This window comes from Pygocentrus nattereri, chromosome 9, assembly GCF_015220715.1.
Source record: "Pygocentrus nattereri isolate fPygNat1 chromosome 9, fPygNat1.pri, whole genome shotgun sequence".
Classification (NCBI taxonomy): Eukaryota; Metazoa; Chordata; class Actinopteri; order Characiformes; family Serrasalmidae; genus Pygocentrus; species Pygocentrus nattereri.
Window position 1 is genome coordinate 26,173,843 of NC_051219.1, and position 21,163 is coordinate 26,195,005.

General features: G+C 37.1%; 1 protein-coding gene across 6 annotated transcripts in view; it reads left to right on the top strand.

Moving 5' to 3' along the window:
• Window positions 1-21,163, top strand: part of LOC108427753 (6-phosphofructo-2-kinase/fructose-2,6-bisphosphatase-like) — a 32,392-nt gene that overhangs the window by 8,717 nt on the left and 2,512 nt on the right. For 3 of the 6 annotated variants that reach the window (XM_017698205.2, XM_037541377.1, XM_017698206.2), the window contains 13 exons: window positions 2,552-2,677; window positions 3,434-3,530; window positions 4,785-4,851; window positions 7,010-7,084; window positions 8,410-8,466; window positions 9,037-9,158; window positions 10,221-10,428; window positions 11,210-11,356; window positions 13,231-13,335; window positions 15,224-15,353; window positions 15,443-15,505; window positions 17,140-17,204; window positions 19,643-20,934. In XM_017698205.2, coding sequence (XP_017553694.1) covers window positions 2,552-2,677; window positions 3,434-3,530; window positions 4,785-4,851; window positions 7,010-7,084; window positions 8,410-8,466; window positions 9,037-9,158; window positions 10,221-10,428; window positions 11,210-11,356; window positions 13,231-13,335; window positions 15,224-15,353; window positions 15,443-15,505; window positions 17,140-17,204; window positions 19,643-19,774 — 1,394 coding nt within the window. In that variant the 3' untranslated portion in view covers window positions 19,775-20,934. Of the gene's footprint in view, window positions 1-905; window positions 1,122-2,551; window positions 2,678-3,433; window positions 3,531-4,784; window positions 4,852-7,009; window positions 7,085-8,409; window positions 8,467-9,036; window positions 9,159-10,220; window positions 10,429-11,209; window positions 11,357-13,230; window positions 13,336-15,223; window positions 15,354-15,442; window positions 15,506-17,139; window positions 17,205-18,384; window positions 18,601-19,642; window positions 20,935-21,163 lie in introns of those variants that run through there. The other 3 variants (XM_017698204.2, XM_017698210.2, XM_017698207.2) reach the window with 3 other exon arrangements.

Sequence of the window (21,163 nt, forward strand, 5' to 3'; positions counted from 1 at the left end):
ACATATGATGTTTTTTTGGTGGTAAACTTGGAAATTGTGGAGTTTATGACCGGCATGAGGAACATCTAAATACTTTTCATGATATTTTCTTGTTAAACCATCGAGATCATTGATTACACTGATTGATATTCAAGTTTGTAAGGGAAAGAAACGCACAGACCGTGGGTCCATAGTAGGTGACATTTTGCTTGAATTTTACATCAGTCTAAAGTTTTTAATAGTTGACTTCAGCTAGCCTGGTCACATTGTATTTCACCTCCGACGTTTTAGCTCAAAACAGTGAGTTTGTTTAAAAAAACCTTTCTATACAAGCTTTGTTTACACGGAGAACCTTATGTGAAACTTTAGTTGCTTGAAACCTACATGAAACTAAATTGCAAAGTTACATAATGTAAAGCTTCAAGCAAGTCACTTGAAACTTAAATTAAAGTGTTTATAATAGCATTTATAATATGTTAGCCCTAAGATATCACACTAGCCACTACATTGCTGGGCACAAATCAGTGACGCAATACGATACGTAATACAATGCAATATGTTTTACTTCTTTTACTTTTTTATGTTTTACTAAGTTTATTTAGAGATTAACCAGAACTAAACTGATAATTATCTTTACAAGTATGATCATTATTTTAAGATATTGTACCTAAACCTTTAAAATTGACCATTTATCGCCAAACAAGTGGTAAAATTAACTTTTAAACTTGTAATATTGTAATATTATTTTGATCATTTTTCTTTAACAAATTCAGAGAATCTTTCAATCCACACCACATTTGTGGTGATATTTTATTAGGATTTAAATTTTATTAATGGCCATTATTGCATGTTTTACGTAACGTAATAACGTAATTTTAAAGGCCATCCTAATGGCCTGTATGGTAGCTCAGGTGGATCAGCTGACACAGGTCCACCCACAGGGCTTAGTCCACTGCTGAGTTGCTTTTCAAAGATAGGCCCACCATCACACACAGACACATCCTGCAGTCAGACTGGATAGATACTCTTTTACTGATACACAAGCTTAGTGGAAATGGCTCACCTGCAAAGTGAACTTACCCAGAACCCCCTGGAAAAGATCTGGGTTCCATGGATGAGCAGCAAACTGAGAAGAAGAGGCTGTAAGTGACGTTCTGAGGGTCTTAATGTCGATGTTGCTTTGTCTTACAGCAGTATTTTGGCAGAACGTTTCCTCTAAGCCATGTTTGGTGTCTGAAGTCTGTAAAAATCTTTTGTCTATAAAAAAATAAATACAAAGGTGAACAAACTTAAGATACCAAACATGACTTAGCTGATTAAGTCTAGTGAAAGGGGGGAAACTGTGTAGAGTTTGTATTAATTATCTTAGAAACTGTTATCAGTGTTCCACAGCCTGCTTCAGACACTGACCACAGGGCCGTTAACCTCATGGGACGCAGTCGGAGAGGACAAGTTCAGCCCATTTTGCACTCACATGCGTAAAACATTTGGTACACAAGGCTGAATTAACACGCTGTAATTAAATGAGTGGGTGTCTGACAAAGGCTCGTGTCACGTCTCCATGGAGATTTTCATCAGCTGGAGTGATTCATCTAAACTGAGTGTTTCTCACTAAGCGTGGGGTGTTTAATTGCTCCAATTCACATTAAGCATCTGGCACATCTGAGCTGTAGAGTTTTTATACTCGTTCTTCACTGTTTTGTCATCCAGTTGGACTCTTCACATAACTCACAGAGTTCGTTCATGGTTTCAAAAATTCTCATGAAAGTTTTTCAACTTTATTTTAGGGATCTCATGATTCAGGAAATTCAGAATTCTGTTTGACATTATATCATAAGTAGTTCTGTTAATAATAATTTAACAATAATTTATAGGGTTAACTTTGACCGCACTGTTTGAAACCAAATTTGCTAGAATTGTTTGAAACAATACAGTAACACAATGCGATACAATTTAGTACAGTGCAGTATGTTGTATTGCCATATCTCTGATTAATTTTATGGGTTTATTTAGAGATGGACGTGAGCAAACCTGGTAATTGTAATATTTTATTTGTAATTTTTTATTACTACTATTACTATTTTTTGAGATATTGTACTTAAATCTGTAATATTCACAAGTGATCAAATTAAGTTTTAAACTTGTATTATTGTAGTTTTATGTTAATCATTTATCTTTAACACAAGCAAAGAATCTTTCAGTCCTCACTGCATTTTTATCTGAAATGGAAGAGGAGGTATTTTATTAGGATTTAAATGATGTGAAAGGTTATTGCTGCATGTTTGCAGACAGTAAAACTATCCTTTCCATTGTATGTTTTTGTCATTTTTTTCACATTAAAGCAGAAGTTAGCTGAAATCTGAATAGAAATGTAAATTAATATGTGGCAATATGTGTCATTAATCATGTCACTAATTGAAATTATTGATGTGAATTCAATACAACTGAACTGAGTAACCTTTCAGACTTCTGAAGGTCAATAATCGATTTGGCTTCCAAATTCACAGACTCGAGTTGTAGTTTCATGTGTGATGACATATTTTGTTTCGTATTTTTTTTTGCTGTTTTTCAGCATCTGTGCCTCAATTTACTAACTCGCCCACTATGATAGTGATGGTGGGGCTGCCAGCCAGAGGAAAAACCTACATCTCCAAAAAACTCACACGCTACCTCAACTGGATCGGGGTTCCAACGAAAGGTCAGTTTATTTTCAACTGAGACTCTTTGGGTACAGCAGTGAGCGCGTTTACATGAACACTAATAATCTGATCGTTATCAGATTTTGTCCGTTATCTGAATATTCAAGTGGTCATGTAAACAGCACACCCCGATTTCTTAGATCGGATTAAGGCCTAGAAATCTGATGTGATGTGATAAAGAGGCTAGATTTGAGCTCAGTTATGGGGTTTTTCAGTGCATGTAAACTCTTACTCTGATTTCTTTTGTTTCTGTCTGTCTGCACATGTGTGAAAACAGAGCACTGTCCTGGAAACAGCAAGCAGCATTTAACACTGATACCGACTACATGCTTAACAAAATGAAGAATTTAAATATTTTTAATTTTCTGGATGAGATATATTCATATTTTCTGCTAATGTGATTCGAAGCCACAGCATGGCACTGAGTTTTATGTTACATTTATGTCATATCTTCTGTGAGTTTATTGGCTGCCCAAATAATGTTGACGCAGTGTTTCCCATTATCTCATTACTCATGTGCATGTAAATGCACTGAACCAGTTACTGCATTCATCAGATTATTAAGTGCATGCAAATATACTCTGGGAAAAGGACCATACTTATAATGAAAAAAGTGTCTCACTGATTTTGCTTCACATGTGCACATTATTTACACTTCACTAAAATAGATTAGGCAGTCAAAATGTATTTATAGAGCACATTTTATGTTTTGTTTATTAAACCTTTAATTTTTTATGTCTTGTTTACGTTAATAGTATTCAATGTTGGGCAATACCGCAGAGAGGCTGTCCAAGCCTACAAGAATTTCGAGTTCTTCAGTCCAGACAATGAAGAAGCAATGAAGATTCGGAAGTAAGGACATACATGATTAGAATGTGGTAGATATTCATTACACTTCATGTTCTTAGGTGGCTACATTTACAAAACAGTCATGCCAAGCCCATGTCAGCTTATGCAAACAGTTGTTCACCGTTTAAAAAAGTTATGTTTACAGGCCAAACTCATTTGTCACGAGGACTAGGTCTTTATATCTGTGTAGAGCTGACACACAGTACTGTGCAAAAGTCACCTGAGCACATAAAATCTTGGCAATAAGATTCAGTTACTATACGTCATTAGACTGAATGTAAACAGTCGTTAGTCAAAAGTTACAGAAAAAAGAAGCAAGCATTTCTTTTTTCCTGGATGCTAACAGCCATTACATGGATTAGTTAAATTACACCAACACATTTGATTTAATATAATGAAGTATTGATTAAGCGAACAAGATATGGAATCTTAACTACAGTTAATACTTGGCTTCAAATGAATACATATGCTAAATCACTACTGATGTATTAATGATTTTCATATGTGTTCTAATATCACTCCTTTTCTTAGGGACCAGATTAATCTCCGAGTTACTGAGCTCTGCTAAAGCCTGAGTAGACTGATAAATCAACATGAACAGTTATTAATCTTAGCATTACTAAACTCCTTTGAGGGCAGAGTTCTCCCAGTGTGCCTTATCAAAATGAATTCCAATTGTGTTCTGAATGTTACTTTTTATGTATTGTAATGGAATATGTTAGTGAATACATTAAGGATACTGTACTCATCATTTACACTGTACTCATTATTTAGCCAATATTACTTCTTTAAAGCAGGGTTTCTCAACCACTGGGCTGTGGCCCACAAGTGGGCCTTGAAACACCCTCTGGTGGACCTCAGGCCAATACTGAGGGGGTGCCAAAGTATAAAAAATTTTCCAAGTGGAAAATAACATTAATATGATTGATGTGAAAACAGCACAACAGACCCCCCCAGCAGCTGTTCACCTGCAATACTACAAAAAGAATCTCTTGTAGGAACATTCAAATTAATTTGCTACCATTCTGTTTATTTTAATGCTTTAATATTTTAATATTTACTGATGCATGTTACATACTGCAGAAGTGGATACATGTGCTACAAATTAAAAAGTGTTGCTTTCTTGTGGGCCTTCATGCTTACTAGTGACAAACAAGTGGGCCTTGAGGAGGAAAAAAGTTGTGAACCCTTGCTTTAAAGTATCCTACCCAACTGTGTGTTCAGTGTTTTGTTGTAGCTGTATGTTCTTGTGTTCAGAGCGTGCGCCCTCGCTGCGCTGAAGGACGTGTCTGCCTACTTCACTCAGGATCACGGCCAGGTGGCGGTGAGTGGACAGTCAACAGTGACAGTCTGTTCAGCATTATATGGGAGCATGGGTTTATTATAATCAGTCTATTAATTCTTACGTTATTTCTGATTGTGCTCATAAAATTCACAAAGCAGTGTCACGATGAGTGATAACCGTGTGGGAGAAAAATGGAAGAGAGTGGAAATTGTAGGGCTGTTTATGAAGATAAATTATTGATTCTGAAAGCAAGAAAAGCAGTTATGTAAGAAGAGACTCAGGAGAGTCTGTCCAGTCCCTGTAGCTCACATGCAGTTGTATTTAAATATAGTAATTGTAATGTTTATAGAACTAAGTTAGAGTTTGACTTTGGAGATAGAACCTTTTTGTTTTCTGGATAAAGAGTCCAAAAATGCATTCAACTTAAAAAAAAACCTCTATTATAGAGGTGTGTGAAAAAATCGATTTTTAGATGCATCACGATGATGCGGACATGAACGATTCTGAATCGATTCACAAATGTCAAAAATCTTTTTTTGAAATATTAATCTATAATGTAATGTTGACGGAATGCAAAGGATGGAACTCGGAAGTGGGGAAGTGCAGTGCCCGGGCAATCTGTGGTGGCGCATAACAAAAAGTCAACTGGATGAGCCAGTACAAAGTTACAGGTGAGATCAGGAGTCACAACCCAAATGTTAAGAGGAGCCATTTTGTCCGTTCAACAAAAATTAGACCACCTTGTGAGCCACATTTAATGCCCAGTATGTCTCAGTGTGTGCTGGTGTCCTAGTGTATGCTTTTGTTGTGCTTTAAGCTTTAGCACAGCTGTACCGCTTTCCTCCCGTCTCCTCCAGAAAACTTTTCCTCAGGTGTAAAGCAGCTTATTGTAAAATGTCTCTCATTGTTCGGCTGTTTTACGAGACTGAACTCACTTCTTATTCTCCAGCTTCTTGTTAGAATTTTTCCGTTCCACCTTAAATTCTGACTGAGGCACCAAATGTAAATGCAGCACCATTTAAGGTGAAACGGGAAAATTTGAAAGAGAAGCGACTTCTGCTTCACAACTTTTTAGTGTTTGACAGTCTCTCGTTACAACTAACGAAACCAACTTCACTGCTTATAAATGCGAATAAGTCAATTCGTTTCCAAATATTCATCTTAGTTAAATCTCTCTCTGCCTTTTCGTAGCTACTAGCCAGGAGAGACTGTTGCTAAGTGACCTGCAGTCTCGTTGAGAAACGGGGCTTTCACGCTGTGTTGCACATGTCCCATTTCGCAGATATTTTACTGACACAGTGACCCCTGACTCTCTACAACATGATCAAATCCGAAGTTATAAAGTCACTAAAGAAAACGGGCAGGGCGGCTGTGACGTGCTGCGTGGACATACACCGCCACTGGATCTTATTTCACCGTAACTGCGTATTTTATCACAGATGAGTGGCAGCAGCGTTTAATGAGCTCCAAGCAATAAATGAGAGCCTCCAGTTCACTTGCCACATCGCTTCCATTTGATTTCTTAATAAACGTATTGGAAGTAAATTCATTATAGATCATTACATATATTTTGCTTTAAAACTACCAAGTCGTCACACGGTGAGAAAAAAAAGATCCTGTGTAGAAAAAAAGATGCATCAATAATCGTTTTATAGTCGCATTGTGGGCCTCTGAATCATAATTGAATCGAATCGTGAGGTGCCAAGAAATTCCCACCCCTACCACATAATGCCAAGCAATTATTACTGTTGAATATGTAAATAACTAAATTTGGACTAAAATGTGAGAGAGAACGCTGTGTAACTCCAAGGGGACGAAATATAGAGGTGTGAGGTCACCAAACCCGTAAATTCAAAACAGGCTTTTGTATTTGGACTGTACGCGCTGAGGAGTGAACAGTAAGTTTTGAAACTTCATCAAACTCTTGCAAACCTTTACATTTCACATAAACCTTCCACAGATGTCTTTATAGTGCTGAACAGACCAGTCCGTATTTCACTCTCCAGCTTCTTGATTAAGGTGTCCGAAGTCACTTTACAGAGATTTAGAAGCACAGAGTTAATAGTCAATAAATTGAAACAATTGCAAATAGAATGAAAGCGTATTTAAGATGTGCGTGTATGTAGCAAGAGACTGTCCTATATTGCATCATGTTGTTTGGAGAAATGGGGCATTAACACAGTCTTTATCTCTGCAGGTATTTGATGCCACGAACACAACACGTGAACGGAGAGAGATCATCCTGTCCTTTGCCAAAGAGAACGGCTACAAGGTCAGTGAAAGTGGAGACGGAATCTGTTCTTAGGTCATCAGCTGTGATAGCTTATCTTACATATCTTACAAATCTTGACAACTTAAAATGATTTTCTGCCATTTTTTCTTTTTCAAAATTGCTGCATAGTTAAATGGTTAAAATGTAAACAGTCATTCAGAGTGGTTTGGTGTGAAATGCTGTGTTCTAGAGAAAATCACTGAATCAGAATTGTTCACAGTGATGATCATAGGAATCAGACGTCCACCTCTAAAACTCCCTAAAAGAAAATTTTTACATAACATGGTTATGAAGACGCTTATGATGTATGGTTTGGAGACTGGCTCTGTATAAAAGACAGGAGGCTGAGCTGGAGGTGGCGGAGATGAAGATGCTGAGATTTTCGTTGGGAGTGACAAGGATGGACAAGATTAGAAATGAGCAGATCAGAGGCACAGTGAAGGTGGAGCAGTTTGGAGATAAAGCCAGAGAGGCCAGGTTGAGATGGTTTGGACATGTGTTGAGGAGGAATAGTGGATATATTGGTAAAAGAATGTTGGAGATGGAGCTGCCGGGTAGAAGGAGAAGTGGTAGACCTCAGAGAAGGTTTATGGATGTAGTGAAGGTGGACATGGAAATGGTTGGTGTAAAAGTAGAGGAGGCAGTGGATAGGGCAAGATGGAGGCAGATGATCCGCTGTGGCGACCACTAATGGGAGCAGCCGAAAGAAGAAGAAGGTTATGAAGACGCTGCCTGATGTTAGAGACATTGTTGTACTGTAGTTTGAGAAGTTTTTTTTGCCATCCAAAATTGCTATTTTACTATATTATTATTATTATTATTACATATTTCTCCTTTAACTTAAGTTAAAAACCTTTCTCCGTGTTCTGTAAAGTTACTTTTTTGGAGATGCAAGGTTCCTTGTTCGTACAGCAACAACGTATATTTTAGATCAATTCATAATGGAGAGGTGCATGCAGGGCATTGTGAAGCAAAATAGTCCCCAAAGAAAACTTTCTATTACATATTTATCACTATTTTATCACTATTCTATTATCAGCATTTTATATAAAGACTCAGTAGGTTCATGGGTGGTTTTGGATAGTAAATGGCTATATTTGTGTTGTAGTCAAGGTGACCCCTGGTTCCTATCACCACCACTGTAAAACAAATTCTCTAGAACAGAGCATTTCACATCAAATCACTCTGAATGCCTTTGTTGACATCATAACAATTTAATTATACAGTTATTAAAAAGAAACTTTAATGTACCAGTAACAGTGTTATTTTATTATTATTTTTCTTAAAGGCTTGTAGCTTACAGTTAAGCTGTGTCTATTTTCTAGGTGTTTTTCGTGGAGTCCATTTGTGATGACCCTGAAGTCATTGCTGAAAATATCAAGGTAAAAAACTGCTGTGATCCAGATGAACTTTTTATGAATAACAACAATTGCACAGACAATGTTATGCAAAGATTATGTACAGTCATTTGTAGAATTTGTAAAACCTAGAGAATGCCAGAGAATGTATCGTGTCCAATTAAGTCTAGTTTTTTTGTGGATTTAAATACAAAAAAAAAAATACAGTGCAGATTCGATACAGATCGATACAGATTCTGAGACCACATTGAAAATGTGTAATTTTTCCCCATTTAAACTTCAAAATAAACAATATTTACAATTTTGAAAAATTTTAAAACAAAAGTTATGAAAAGTAAAATGTAAAGAAATTCATTTTCAAAGATTCTACTTTTCACTCAAATCGATATGTTGCTCAAAATTTTCACTAGTGGTCTCAGACTTTTTGGTCACTGTAGACGTTTTGTGATGTAATAAAATCTTCTTACAGGTCATTTTGCATTATTAAGACAGCTGCCCTTTCAAACACAAATGATGTGAAAGAATGAGTGAAGTAAAGTCTCTGAATGCTCCAAGGTTGTTAACACTCTGGTTTGTGCTACATTGTCTCTGCAGCAAGTGAAGCTCAGCAGCCCTGATTATATTAACTGTGACAAAGAGGAGGCAGTGAAGGACTTTCTGAAGAGGATCGAGTGCTACAAGGTCACCTATGTTTCTCTGGATGATGACAGAGACAGGTCAGACACAGCAATCGACACTGCAATTATAAATAAAACACCTTGTCTTTTTAATAATATTCCTTTCCAGGTGCTGTAAACACTGGGTTTGGGGCGTGTTCGCTTAAACCGAGTTTAAACAGTGACAGAAACTGCACATTTCGAGTCTGTAAATGGTTTGTTCATGTTAACACATTTGCTTTGTTTGGACTGGACAGAAATCAGACACTGGCAGATTATGAAGAGAGATTTTAATAAAGGGGTAGTCAAAAACAGTAGTAAGGGGGCATACCAAAAGATGAAGTAGAAAAACAAGCAAAGATCCAAAACCGGTAAACAGAGTCCGAATGGAAGAGGCAAAACACGGAGTCAAAGAACACGAGAAATCATACAGACAAGGAATGCTTCGTAATGCTAGTGGGCTAGTCAAAACTTGTCAAAGGACTAAACATCAGGGTGAGAATATATAGGCTAAAGCACAGGTGAAAACACTCTATAATTAGGAGACTGTGAGCAGGGTAAGTCATGTGACTGGTTAGGAGTCATGTGAGAGTCCGTAGCATTATGGGAAATGGAGTCCTGTTCGGCTTAGGAGCCGGAGGGAAGCGTGACATGCATATAAATGAGCCCAGAGGTGCTCTCAGTTGCCTCACAACAGAACGATTTAAAAGATATCAAAAGGAAAGTGGATTTAAAAAAAAAAAAAATCAAGTAAACGACACTATACAATTATTCAAATACTAAAAAACAAAAATCATTTTTTGTAGGTCATGCTTTTTATTTGTTTATATATTTTTTACATTGAAGTTGTTCTGTTCACCACATCATACAGTTTTTCTTCATTGCAAAATTAATATGTAGTTATTTATATATTAGTTATAATTTAATTACTCTATTCTTAAATGATTCGTTGGTGTCTGGTTCAAAGTATTTCTATTAATGAATTGAAATATACATAGTTTGTTGTTGCATATAAAATATCAAAAACTATGACAAATAAGCTTTATGTACCCCCCCCCCTTCTCTCTCTCTCTCTCTCTCTCTCTCTCTCTCTCTCTCTCTCTCTCTCTCTCTCTCTCACAGAAATCTGTCCTATATAAAGATCTTTAATGCAGGGATCAGATATTTGGTGAATCGTGTGCAGGATCACATCCAGAGCAGGATTGTGTATTATCTGATGAATATTCATGTTACACCACGCACAATCTACTTGTGTCGCCATGGAGAGAGCGAGCTGAACCTGCTGGGCCGCATCGGGGGGGATTCTGGCCTGTCACCTCGGGGAAACAAGGTGGGCATAATTGAGGGGTTCAGGGTATGCCAGTATCTACTACGAATTATTCAGTGTCTACTTTGAATTATTCAGTATCTACTAGAAATTGTTCAGCAATTACTATGTATTATTTAGTAACAGCCATGAGCTATTATATTCTAACAAGGTGGGCATGATTAAGAGGTTGAGGGTGTGGCATTTTCTGACTAATAAATTATATAATTATATATAATTATATAAATTATTTAGTGTCTACTGCAAATGATTGATTATCTGTTATGGGATGTACTTTGAATTATTCAGTGACCACTATAAATTATTCAGTATTTACTACAAAACTGATGTATGCATTCTATAGTTAAGAGAGTCAGGAGTTGTATCAAGGTGATATATTTAAGATGTTAAGGGATCATTGTTATAGCTTTACTCTCTAGAGGAAGGAACATGAAATGTTGTAAAATCATTTAATCGGAAGGTTAGTGAAATGTATTGTATTGTCCAGGTCAACTCTGTGCTTCTTGTTGCTCTTCAAGATTAGACAGCACTTATCTTCTGTCAAAGTAAATGCATCCTTGACCATTATGTCAGTGGGTCACAATCTAGTCCTCAAGCACCAACGAGCAGTCCGTATTTTTGCATTTTGCTCCCAACACTCAAGTGTACATGTGCCAGAGGCTTAGATAGAGAAAAGCTGGGTAGTGACTGTGAGAGCTCTGAGTATCTCACTCAATAGTTGTAGCACCCTTCTCAAAAACCAGATGTTTCATGCATATGAAATTGTGTGTCATGCCCCCCTCAGTTTGCTGCTGCGCTAGGGAAATACATCAGAGGCCAGTGCATCCTTGACCTGAAGATCTGGACCAGTCACATGAAGAGAACCATCCAGACTGCAGAGGCAGTGGGCGTTCCCTACGAGCAGTGGAAAGCTCTCAATGAGATTGATGCTGTGAGTACAAACCAATATCTAAATTGTTCTTTATCAGGGTTGTGACAAATTGACTAAATCTGGATTTAACTGAAAATAATTGGCGGTGTTGTTTACTTTCTACACGGGGTTTGTATGTGTGTGTGTGTGTGTATATGTATATATATATATATATATATATATATATATATATATATACACATTATATAATCACGTCACTTACCTCTTTATAACCCTGCCTTGGTCACTTTACTTGAATTGCACTACTCCACCTGCATTGTTGTGTATATAGTACTGTTGTACATGCCTTTTGTATTTTTATTTTTATTCATTCTATCTACATATTTGCATAGAGTATTTATTTATGTGGACATGCCTATTACTACTTGTTTTTATGTTGCACCTTCATGCCGAAGCAAATTCCTAGTCTGTGAATCCTGTTCATTGACAATGGCAATAAAACTTCTTCTGATTCTGATTCTGATTCTGATGTAAGCACTTGTAGTAGGTATCCAAGAGATGCATTCTTAACTAAGATGTTGCAGTTTTACAGGGAAACCTGTGGTAAAGCCTAACTGATACTATTGGAGTAGCCTATTAACCCATTAGCTGTCAGCAGAGCGGTTCAACCTAGATCACGATACACTATATGTATCTTGACAAAAGTATTGGGACACCTACACATTACAGGAGCTACAGGAGCTTTTATGACATCCCATTCTAAATCTATAGGCATTAATGTGGAGTTGGTCCCCCTTTGCAGCTATAACAGCTTCAACTCTTCTGGGAAACTTTATACAAGATTTTGTAGTTTCTGTGGGAATTTTCGTTCATTCATCCAGAAGAGCATTTGCGAGGTCAGACACTGATGTTGGACGAGAGGGCTTGTTTCATAAACTCTGTTCTAGTTCATCCCAAAGTTGCTTGAAGGGGTTGAGGTTAGGAATTTGTGAGGGTCAATCAAGTTCTTCCACACCAAACTCACCCAGCCTTTTAAGACCTTTCTTTGTGCACTGAAGCACAGTCTTGCTGGAACAGAAATATTTTTCCCCAAACTGTTCCCACAAAGTTGGAAGCATACATTGTCCAAAATGTCTGGGCCTAAGCCAACCCCTGAAAAACAACCCCATAGCATTATCCCTCCTCCACCAAACTTTACAGTTGGCACAGTGCAGTCAGGCAGGTAACATTCTTCTGGCATTCACCAAACCCAGACTCATCCATCAGACTGCCAGATTCATCACTCCACAGAATATATTTCCATTGCTCCAGTGGTGGCGTGCTTTACACCACTCAATCCAATGCTTGCCATTGTGCTTGATGATGTAAGGCTTGCAGGCAGCTGCTCAGCCATGGAAACCCATGCACAGTTTCAGCTGTCAAACTACATCTTTATTATGAATAGCATATACCCTATTTATCAGTTAAATTACAAACATACAAGTTGATTAATGGCGAATGTAAATGTTTTGAATCACACAGTCGTGACTAATTAATATCAGCATGGCAATGCTGAGTGAAGATGTGTTTTAGGTTTAGTCTTCAGAGCCTTGGAAATGTAAAGCAGTGATGTTTTGGCTTAATTTGATGGCTGCAGGAGATGGCAGGGTTGAGTTAATTTCCAGGCATTTCTGAGCCTCTAAATATACGATACTGATTACACTCACTGCTCTAAATGAACACCTGTTGTCTCTGCATGCAGCTTTGCTGCTTGGACAACAATCCAGTATTGCTCTTCTGCTGTTTTTGGATCATGACTGTATGTTTTGCCCTCTCACAGAGGAAAATGACTGAAGTTAGAAAGTATGTGTCTCATGTCTTATTTATTTTTATCTCAGCTAACTGTCTGCCTCTCTCTCTAAAGACTATTCCTCAGCGTTTCTCTCTCTCGGCAGGGCGTGTGTGAGGAGATGACGTATGAGGAGATTCAGGAACACCACCCGGAGGAGTTTGCACTCAGAGACCAAGATAAATACCGCTACCGCTATCCAAAGGGTGAGGTAAGGGTCAGATAATTGCTGGAAGTTTTAGGATGAAGAACAATGGCAAGACCAGCGCTCAGCCTACTATACATCCTTAAGGAAGCAGTGAGTTAGGAGATGACAGGGACTTAACACTGGACACCCCTCATTATTATAAATGAGTACATAAATAACTCTCAAAAAAAAGCCTCCTAAACAATTGTGTTTGAGGAAAAAAAGGTTTGTGAGTGTATAGAACCTTTTCATGGTTCCTAATTTTCATTTCCAAATCTTATTTTAAAAATGTTTTGATTTTTAATTATCCTAATTTAATTTCTAATTGAATGTTTCTCTTTTACATTTATTGTTTTATTCATGTTTATTATTATTCTCCTTTACTTTTTAAATGACTCTTTTCTTTTACATGACTTTTGTAAAGTACTTTGAATGACAGCAGTATATGAAGGGTGCTATATAAATAAACTTGCCTTGCCTAATGTAAAGTGTCTGGGCCAATTTAAGGATTCTTCCTAGAACCTTTAGTTTATGTGGCATTTCTTTAAACTCAAAAAGGTTCTTCACACATCTTATTTACAAAAAATGGTTCCTCAAAACACACAGATTGCACATTATTTATGACTTCTGATGTTGGGCTTTATGGTTAACGTTCCTGTGGAAAGTAACCCATATCTATACCTTGAACACATCTGCACCCTGAAACTCTGTGCATAATCTATATGTGATAAACAGCAACCAAACCTGGATTTATTTTACAAAATCATTTATTTCTATATATTTTGGGGCAGTCATGGGCTGGATGTTAGGGAACCGGCCTTGTGACCAGAAGGTTACCGGTTTGATCCCCAGAGCTGACAGTACATGACTGAGGTGTCCTTGAGCAAGGCACCTAACCCCCAACGTCTCCACAGGTGCTGTGGATAGGGCTGCCCACTGCTCCCGGCAAGTGTGCTCACTGCCCCCTAATGTGTGTGCTCACTAGTGTGTATGTGGTATTTCACTTCACAGATGGGCTAAATGCAGAGGTGAAATTTCCCCATTGTGGGACTAATAAGGGTCACTTAATTTCACTCCTGTCTGCTGATTACACTCACTGCTGTTGTAATCTGCTGTTCTCAAGTTGCTCACCCACTGCTCACACTGGTGCACGTATGAAAGTGGCTCGCATCTGAGTTGTAAAGATCAGTGTTCACCGTGTGAATAATCCAAAAGCATCACAGGAATGTTCTGTATATGTTCTTATACTTTAGCCATTGTACGTCTGCTATTTATATCCCAGCACACAAAATGCAGTAGTCTACACACTTAAAAATTCAAGGGTTCTTTAGTAAAGAAAATGGTTTTATATAGAGCCATAAACATTCAGAGAACTCCTTGCATGATTAAAAGGTTCTTTGCATTATTAAAGCGTTCTTCAGATTGACAGAGAGTGTTTTATATGGTTCTATGTAGAACCTTTTTGAAAAGGGCACTATATAACACCAAAAAGGGTTCTTGTATTGTTACAGGTTTGACACCATCACAATAGAAGAACCTTTTATGATGCTATATAGAACCCTTTTCAAAAAGATTCCATATAGAACCAGTTACACCACATTCTCCATCAATCTGGAAAAAAAACTTTTAACAATGCAAAGAACCATTTTCTTTATTAAAGAACCCTCAAAGAACTGTAATTTTTAAGAGTGTAGGCCTATTCGGCTACATATATGAAAATATTAAACAAACATTTAAAGTTGACCATTCGCCACCACCCCAGCCGCACATCCCCGGTTTCCATCTATGGTATTGTGTGTCATGGTGGTGTGGAACCTTCAACACTTCAGCATAAATGTAGCCAAATTAACTGCTGTGATATGTATGTTTGTTTATGCTTATGACTTAACTGCCTCTCTTCTTTCTGTGTCAGTCCTATGAAGACCTGGTCCAGAGGCTGGAGCCAGTCATCATGGAGCTGGAGAGACAGGAGAACGTCCTGGTCATCTGTCACCAGGCTGTGATGCGCTGCCTTCTGGCCTACTTCCTGGACAAAAGTGCAGGTAAAAAAAAAAAGTAAAATTCTCCAAAAGTTCAGTTTCCTTTCAGAGTTTGACTGACAGTTCATGCTCTTTCTTCTGCTCCCCTTTAGATGAGCTGCCGTATCTGAAGTGTCCTCTGCACACAGTGCTTAAACTCACACCTGTTGCCTACGGTCAGTGTCCCTTAGTCAGTCAATTCAAAACAGTGTCTGAAACAGGGCGGTACAATATGGCTAAAGATTATCATGACTTATTTTCCCTAGTCTTCAATACGACTCATTTTCATTCATTAAAAGCAATGCCGCAGCGATATGGCCAGAAAACGTGTCATGATATATTTTTCTTTATCTTTTGAAATCAGCAATTGTATTATTGAGTATCATATCGCTGTTTTTGGATGAAAATCTCCAAAATGGTTACTTTACAGGAGAAGGAAAAAACACACTTTACTTTAAATGTGAGTCAATGGAACCAGACTTTTTTTCCAAGTCATTCTGGGTCATTTCTTTTGGGCCTCATGAAATTTACACACAATGTAAAGGCCAATGAGTGCTTTCAAAATGTGTCACAAACAAAAAAATGTCAAAAATGGAGATACGAGGTTTTCTTCTGACAACAGCGATATGCAGTTCTTGATGCTCAGTTGTAAGCCTGAGCAGAATTACAAACACTTAGAAAGTATAACACACATTTTCGTGTGATATACAGTATGTGAAATAAATTTAGTTTGACGTGCATTGCTTTGAGAATGGCACAGAAAACCAATAATTGATGTTTTACCTTATGAACTTGTTTCTAAAAAAAATCTCAGCTTTTTGAACAAAACCTTGTATCTCCAAAATGATGCCTTTACAGGACAAGGAAAAAAGTTCCTAACTTTTAATGGAAGTTAATGGAGAAATATTTTCGACCATTTCTGTGGTCCTGTTCATCATGAAATTTTGACACAATATAACAGCTTTTTCAAATTATGTCAAAAAAAGAGATAAGAGCTTTTATCCTGACAGCCATAAAAAATGCTAATTTCAAATTTGGTTCCTGTAGCAAAGTGGCACAGGAGCAAGTTACGAGTTACATCACCTCTCCTTTTAACAGCACTTAATAATCATTTGGGGACTGAAAGCGCAAACTGATACAGCATTAAAAGCAGATATTTTTTTTTTTCCATTCTTCTCTTATACAAGTCTTCAGCTGTACAAGCAGAACGGGTCTTCATTACTGTATTCTAAGCTTAATAAGGCATATGTTTTCAATTGAAGGCAGGTCAGTTTAGCACCCTCACTCTCTGATTGCACAGCAATGCTTTCTTGATGTTGTCATGTTGAAGTAAGCATGGACGTCCCTGAAAAAGACGGCATTTAATGATGCCTACATGATGTGCAACTAACCCTCTAATCAGTCATTCCTGGGCGTTTCTTTTATATCACAGCATTTACATAAATTACAATCACCTGATTAAGATGTTTGATTTTTAACATTTCACAGTGTTTCTAGTAAATCCTGTCCCAAGTTTTTGGAACATATTGCAGGCATCATACTGCATTTAAATCCAGATAAACAGGCCTCATTATGCTGAATTTGAAACATATAGTTAATGTTCTTTAAGTACAAACAATGATCATGATATGCTCAGAAAAGCATATTGTAACATAATTTATCACGATACCAGTAAAATATCACATTGCCTAGCCCTGTTTGACAAGTCTTTGTTAAAATAACAGCATTTTACAGTGGTGCTCCCCTTTTTTCTGTTTCTCACTCTCATCTTTTCCCTTGCTCTTTCTTTCTTCTTCCATCTCCTCTGTAGGCTGTAAAGTCGAATCAGTTTTCCTGAATATTGAGGCGGTGAATACACACAGAGATAAGCCTGTGGTAAGTTTAGCACAGCTGATAACACTTGATAAAATTTTATTATGGTTGCTCAGGGCTTCACTGACTTCACTTCTTTCAGCTTTCAGAACACTGCTGTTATTTTTTATGATGCTAATGCATTTTGTTTGGCAACCAAAACACAAAATAAGTGATTACTGTACGCAGCGTGTAATATGGCCTTTAGAACAAGCAAAAACGTTATTGTGATAATGCTACAATAGTATTATTGTCATAATGATACAACAGTACAACATTGTTTAAGTCTACTAACTTAAGTATGAAATTAACTACAGTAACAGTCAATTTACAGCCAGTTTGAACAGGTTTGAAATGGTTCTTTTGATTTTCCCTGTGAGTTATGATTTAAACAATATATTTCTATAAAATAAGATGATACAACAGTAATTTTCCATCAAATTCAAATCATAATAAAATATCTCCTCTTATACTTACAAACATTAATTTGGTATACACTGAACGTTTAGAATCCGCACTTTCCACATAATTTCTCTGGTTGTTTCAACGGACTACAAGTCAGAAATAATTCAGATAAAACTACTGTTCACCCTCTAGAAGGTAGCTGTGACTGCTCAACTCTACTAAGCTTGGATTTTGATGCATGGAAGTGGCTGAAAGGAGGCAAATAGCAATTTAAATGTTCTGGTGTGAGATGAGATGCCATGAGTTAATGGCAGTATAGTTAAGTGATGTTTATCTGAGGGCTGGCTGGAATGTTGTATATTCATGTGATTTCTGCACACAGACACTGTGTTCTGCAGGGTTCTTTAGGAAAAGTGCAGAGCACAAATGCTGCATTCATGTGCTGTAGTGTATGGGTGTGCACGTGAGTGGCTGAAAATGGATAGCACTGAATGACCATGTAGTGAAAAAAGACCCATCACCACATAAACACTCAGGATATTAAAGAGCCCATCATATGTCTTATGTTTTTCTTGTATTCATTATTTATCTGTGGTCAACTTATGACATTTGTGTGGTTTTATGTATTAAAAGCATAATAATTCATCACTACATGACCTAGCCAACCTCTCTTTATCTGTTAGAATTCAACAGACTGTGCTCTTAAGACTAATATATGGTACTGTGCAAGAGCAATATTAACTTAATTAATTAATCTTCAGACAAAATGGCCATTAAAAGCAAGTTATTCACTTTTCAGGAGATATTTCTGACAAGCTTAGATATGAGATAATCCAGCATAAAGGAAGGAGAAAGTCAAAGAAAAACAACAAGTGAAAAACAACAGGATTAACTCAAACAAAATTGGGAATCCTAACAACCACATGGAAGACCTGGTAGACACCAACACTGCCCCGATCAGATAAACAGCACTTAAAGCTTCCATCTTTGAGAGAGAGGAGAAAATCAAGCTGCTTCAGATCTGAAAACATCCACAGGTGTTTCTGTCAAGTCCTTCCTCTGTGAGAACACAACTCAGTGCTATGGGTCTGAAAGGATGTGTAGCTGTCAAGAAGAACCTCACTGAGAAAAGGAGACGGACACCTCAAACAAAGAAGCTGAACAATGGACTGACGACCCCAGAGCCCAGACCTCAACATCACTGAATGTGTTTGATTACTTCAGAAAATGAACAGCCAGCTTCTGAGACTGAACTTTGGAGGTGTGTCATTGCGAAACTGAAAGCGAGTCTCTTGAAAAGAATGGAAGGTGTAATAAAGTAAATAAAGAGTGGCCAAAAAATAATTTGTTGTTGTTGAGGCTTCTTTGTAATTAACTGCTAAACGCTTTCTTTTTTTTAGACACCAAAAAATGAATAACTTTTACTCAGTGGCCACTTTGACTGAAAATGAAATACATAAAGTGACTTTTGCCCATTACTGTAAATTTCAATGACCTCTGTTCTGATTGGCTGCCATGCATTGTGCCTTATTCAAAAAGCAGTTGGGCTTAAATGTACGGAACAGACTGTTGATTTCAGACTGAAACCCCTAGAGATGTAGGAGAAAATAAATTTCAGCCAGTCCTTTCGCATGTATGGATCCTGTGGAATTCTGGAATGATGCATTTGCTTCCCAACAGCCAGGAACAGCACAACGTTTAATTGTTTCCCACATCATAAATTCCAGTAACCTTAGACTATCTGCAGGAACAACACTCTACATCATTTCATCAGGAATGGGCAGGGCTTAACTGCTCTAAGATGAATGGGTGATCATATGTAAATGCTTTCTTTGTTGTGACATCACAAGTCCATATTAAAACAGGCTGTTTATGCAGCTTAATTTCCATGTATGGATTGAATGAATGGGAAAGTAAAACTTTGTGCTTCAACAAACTTTTATTTCAGCAAAGCAGGAAAACACATCAATGAACTGGGCTCTTTGAGATGACTCCATTTAATGGCGCTCTGTGAGGTAGTGCCATTTATTTAAATCTCAAACTTCCCTCTCCATCAGAGTGATGAACCTCAGGGCAGTCCCACACCCCTGTACCGCCACAATCGTGTCCACCCAATGGCCAGTCCCACTCCGACCAAAGCCCCCAGCTTACAAGACCTGGGCTTGACTGAACTTAGTCTGCAGGTATAATGATCAAATAGTCTGTTCTGACTGTTCAGACTCATTCGGCTAATCAACACTAATCAACAGTCTCTAATCTCAGATCTCTCCGTTACAATACATTCAGCTGGTTAAAGGTGATAAACTGTTTTTCTCCCCTGCTTATTTTCCTTTAACTTTTCCTTTAGCTTTGCTTATGCGATTGGTTTATCTTATTTCTAACCCCCTCAGAAATATCTTCTGAAGAACAGATAACTTGTACTTAATGGCTGTTTTGGTTGGTTTTAATAATAAATCAAGTGTAGACTTTAGAACAGAACTGTATTTAACAAAAGTAACAAGAGATTGCCTCTTTTTATTTCTGTGTGTGTGTGTGTGTGTGTGTGTGTGTGTTTATAGGTTGATAGTACTGTATGTGTTTGTATTGTGCATGGAAAGACAAATGTGGCCAATAGCTGTATGTACCTGTAAACTGTTTCAGTTGTATGTAAAAGTGTGAACACCTGGTTATTGTTTTTCTATAGGGAAAAGCTTGAATTTGGTATTTTTATGCATATTTTATTGAACAGTTTCTATTTCCTTGCTGAGTATAAGATATTGCCAAAGCATACAATATTAAATGTGTTATAACTTTTGCACATTTAATGCTTTATTTTTCCCCACTATGTTAAATTTAGCAAATGAACAATAACTGTGCATTAAAATATTCAGAAGTGTCTCATAGAGGTTGTGTTAACTTATTTTCACTTGTAATATAAACAACAGCTTTTGCATACAACTTTATTCTCAGTTAAAATTACATTATGTAGCTCTAATGTATGCTTTCTGTTCTGACGTTTATAGAGGGTCATACATATCTATAAAATTTGCAGCCTGTAAATGGTATTGTATTGTTTGTATATTAAAACTTCTTGAAGATGTAAGTTAGCGGGTGGGTTTCAAGAACTGACGTAAAACTATAAAACATAGTGTCAGTCTTGGTATTTAAAGCTAAAGAAATGTTTATTTTAGCACTTATGACGACTGGCAGCCTGATGTCCACTGATTTTGCTTAACAACAACAAAAGGAAAGCTTTGGAGTGCCCATCACAAAGTCCTGGCCTGATTCCCACAGTAAATCTGTGGAGTGAACCGAAACAGTGTGTCTGTTACAGAAGTTCTGTCAGGTGGAATGGGCAATTCTTGTGAGAAGCTTGGGATATATATATATATATATATATATATATATATATATATATATATATATATATATATATATAAAGTATGTATATATGAAATAAAAATAAAAACTATGATATGTACAGTTGTACACATTTCCTTATATGCAATTAGTGAGTCTGAGGCAGATGAAATTGGCATAATTGACATTATGTGTAAGGTACTAATGTTTAATGTCCTTAAAATCAACTTTAATTTGTC